Raw genomic sequence first — 2,853 nt, forward strand, 5'->3', positions numbered from 1 at the left:
AGATGGCGCATGACTATGGAGAGTCTACTCCATTTCAAGCAAGCGCAAATATAAAATTTCAAGCCAATAGGAATACTTGAAATTGATGGTGGTGGTCAATAGTCTTTAAAAAGGACACGTTTGTGAATGGGCAACACAGATTTTGAGACTACAGACTACAAACATTACACAATGTAGCTTCAAACACCATAATCCCATCACATTGTGGCAGTTATTTCCGGTCAGTTTACAGCCACGATGGGCTCCACTGATAGGGTGTCAGTTCTTCCTGTGAGGGCCTGCCTGGCGATAAAGAGCACATGTGTATCTTTGAAGTTGTGGGACTGACTGGACAAAGCCTGACTCTGATGTGAGGAGGCATGGCCCAAAGCATGCCTTGGCCTCAAGGACTCATCGTTGTCAGGCCAAGCAGTCCTGTGACAAGGAGCAGCTACAGGGCGGAGCTCTGGCTCCATCCAGACCACCACCCTCCGTTTCCTCCTGCACATGTCTAAGAGGAGCCTCAGCTCCTGGCGAAAGGTGGGGTTCAGACAACAGTAGATGAAAGGGTTGTAGCAGGTGGAGCTCATAGCCAGCCAGTGAAAGCAGAAGTACAGGGCGTTAGAGGAGTGGATAGCCTGGCTGGACAGCAGCACCACGTAGCAGTTGAGTGGGAACCAGCAGACAGCAAACACGCCGACCACCAGGAGCAACATGGCCAACGTTCGCCGCCGCTTTCTTCTCTGGGCAGCATGCTGAGCTGTTGTGGTGTCACCGATGGCATTTTGGCGCCAAAGTCGGCAGGCCACTGTGGTGTAGGACGTGGTGATGATGAGGAGTGGCAGCATGTAAAGTAATATGAAGGTCAAGAGGTCAATATACTGCCAGTAGACATCTGATGGCTCTGGGAAGTCGGGGACACACAGGCTGCGCTCCTTTTCCTTACTGGTAAGGAGAGTTACAGTACAGAGGAAGCAACAGCGACAGATTAGTGAACAAAAAGAGCATTAAATCAAAGGTGGTAGGGCTGCAACTAACAATTATTTGTATTATTGATTATACTTTTGATGATTTTCTGACTCATTTTATTGTCGATAAAATGCCAGAAAATTGTGACATTGCCTATTATAACTCCCTAGAGCCCAATAAGACACGTTCAAATAGATTATTTGGTCCAATAATGCCAAAACTAGCAGTTAGCCTAATTATGATATATGACAAAAAACGGACTAAAATGATTAATAATTTGTTTTAATTTTATTTTTATTTTGTAATAGTTACTAATTCATTTCCTGATCATTAAATAATCTGACATGATTTGCATATTCAGCAAACCTGCCCACAAATAACAATTCTAACAATAATCCATCACATTTTTGCTTTCATTTTGGGTGAATTTCTGCTATTTCTCCCCACTATGTCAAAATCCTTACATTCACAATTCTGATGTTCATGTTCAATTCTGATATTAGTTTACAATAGGCCCACTGGCGGCCGGAGTAACTGTGAATCTTATGCAATGTTGGAGAGCCACAAAGTTTGCAGAGGGGGGAGGTCGACGTTGATGGGTACAATACGTTGAACTGACACTGAAGTCAACTGACATTCAACCTTGACAGGTTTTCACTCCATGAAGATGCTTCAGATTGATGGAGTCTAATCAACAAAGTGGTCCTCTATTGCCAACCTCATAAAATACTATTACACACTTCCTCTGGATCTATCCCTATTAAAATGTATGAGTGTGTACACATTTACCTGTATGTAAAACTCAGGAGTTTTTGGTAGATTGCATGGGGGAGGGAGAAGCAGCTGGCCATTATCCAGATAACAGCGACCCAGAAACCGCCTTGTGTTGGGGACATGCGAGGTCTCAAAGGGTGCAAAATCACCTAAAACAAAATGTACCTCTCAAAGATCAAAACATCATCCCTGCTGAACTCAATTTTAAAGTGATTCTGAATATATGCAACTCCAAGACCACAGTATGCAGATATATTGAAATACACCATCTACACTTTTTACCTTAACTGAACAGTTTACTAGGCTTGGTATTGTTCGTGGTACTGGTACAGCGAGTATGTGAAAAAAGTTTTGATGTGTTGGTGGACCATGGACAGGAAATCTTTTTAAATGATCTATATGACAGTTATTGACTATGTCCACAATGTGAAGCATGGTTCACGGACGATGACTTTATCAATGGGGAGCCAAAGGACATGAAAGGTAATTAAGTCTTAGAGGGAAAAAAATCACAGCAGTGGCAGGTGCTGCATCTCGTCAAGGCCCTAAAGTTGTATGCAACCTAGGGTCTTTATGTGAATGTACAAGAGTCAAACTTTCTTTTAAAAGCATAAGTAGGACGGAAGCGTCAAGATTGGCCGTGTTATTGTTTTTTGGTCAAATGGCCTTTTGAATAGGAGTGCTAGGGGCACTTCTATGATAGCATCAAAATCACTATTTTTAAAACACCAAGAAGGCTCAACACAACATGAAACTTTGCTCAAAGTATCACCAGGGGCTCTACACATGAACTCCAGCATTGAGAACATTGTGTACACAGAGTTTACTAAAAAGAAAGATTTTAACAACTCACTGGAACTGTTGGTTTGTCCGGTTGTCGTGCATCTAGTAAGTCAAAAATAGTTGAGGGAGGAGAGTAAAGATGGAAAGCTCCTAAAGCTTAGTTCCACAACAATGCTTATAAATTGTTTTGTTGTTAGTGAAAAACAATATTGACCCTGTAGTTGAAAAAGGAGCCTCATATAAGATTGACATTTGCTCCTATGAAGTCCCTTCATTCGCAAACAATAACAGCTAAGTGAGTTGTTCAAAACCTCTTTTTTTAGTAAACTCTGTGTACACAAACAATGT

At 41.9% G+C, this 2,853-nt stretch overlaps 1 protein-coding gene across 1 annotated transcript in view; it reads right to left on the bottom strand.

The window, feature by feature from the left end:
* The window catches only part of LOC116699359 (probable G-protein coupled receptor 83), an 8,444-nt gene that overhangs the window by 176 nt on the left and 5,415 nt on the right, over nucleotides 1-2,853 (bottom strand). Inside the window, exons 3-4 of the mRNA XM_032531898.1 lie at nucleotides 1,738-1,871; nucleotides 1-924 (exon numbers count right to left, since the gene is read on the bottom strand). The exon at nucleotides 1-924 is cut by the window's left edge and continues 176 nt beyond it. Coding sequence (XP_032387789.1) covers nucleotides 222-924; nucleotides 1,738-1,871 — 837 coding nt within the window. The 3' untranslated portion in view covers nucleotides 1-221. The remainder of the gene's footprint in view (nucleotides 925-1,737; nucleotides 1,872-2,853) is intronic.

Source organism: Etheostoma spectabile, chromosome 2 (genome assembly GCF_008692095.1).
Source record: "Etheostoma spectabile isolate EspeVRDwgs_2016 chromosome 2, UIUC_Espe_1.0, whole genome shotgun sequence".
NCBI classification, from domain to species: domain Eukaryota; kingdom Metazoa; phylum Chordata; class Actinopteri; order Perciformes; family Percidae; genus Etheostoma; species Etheostoma spectabile.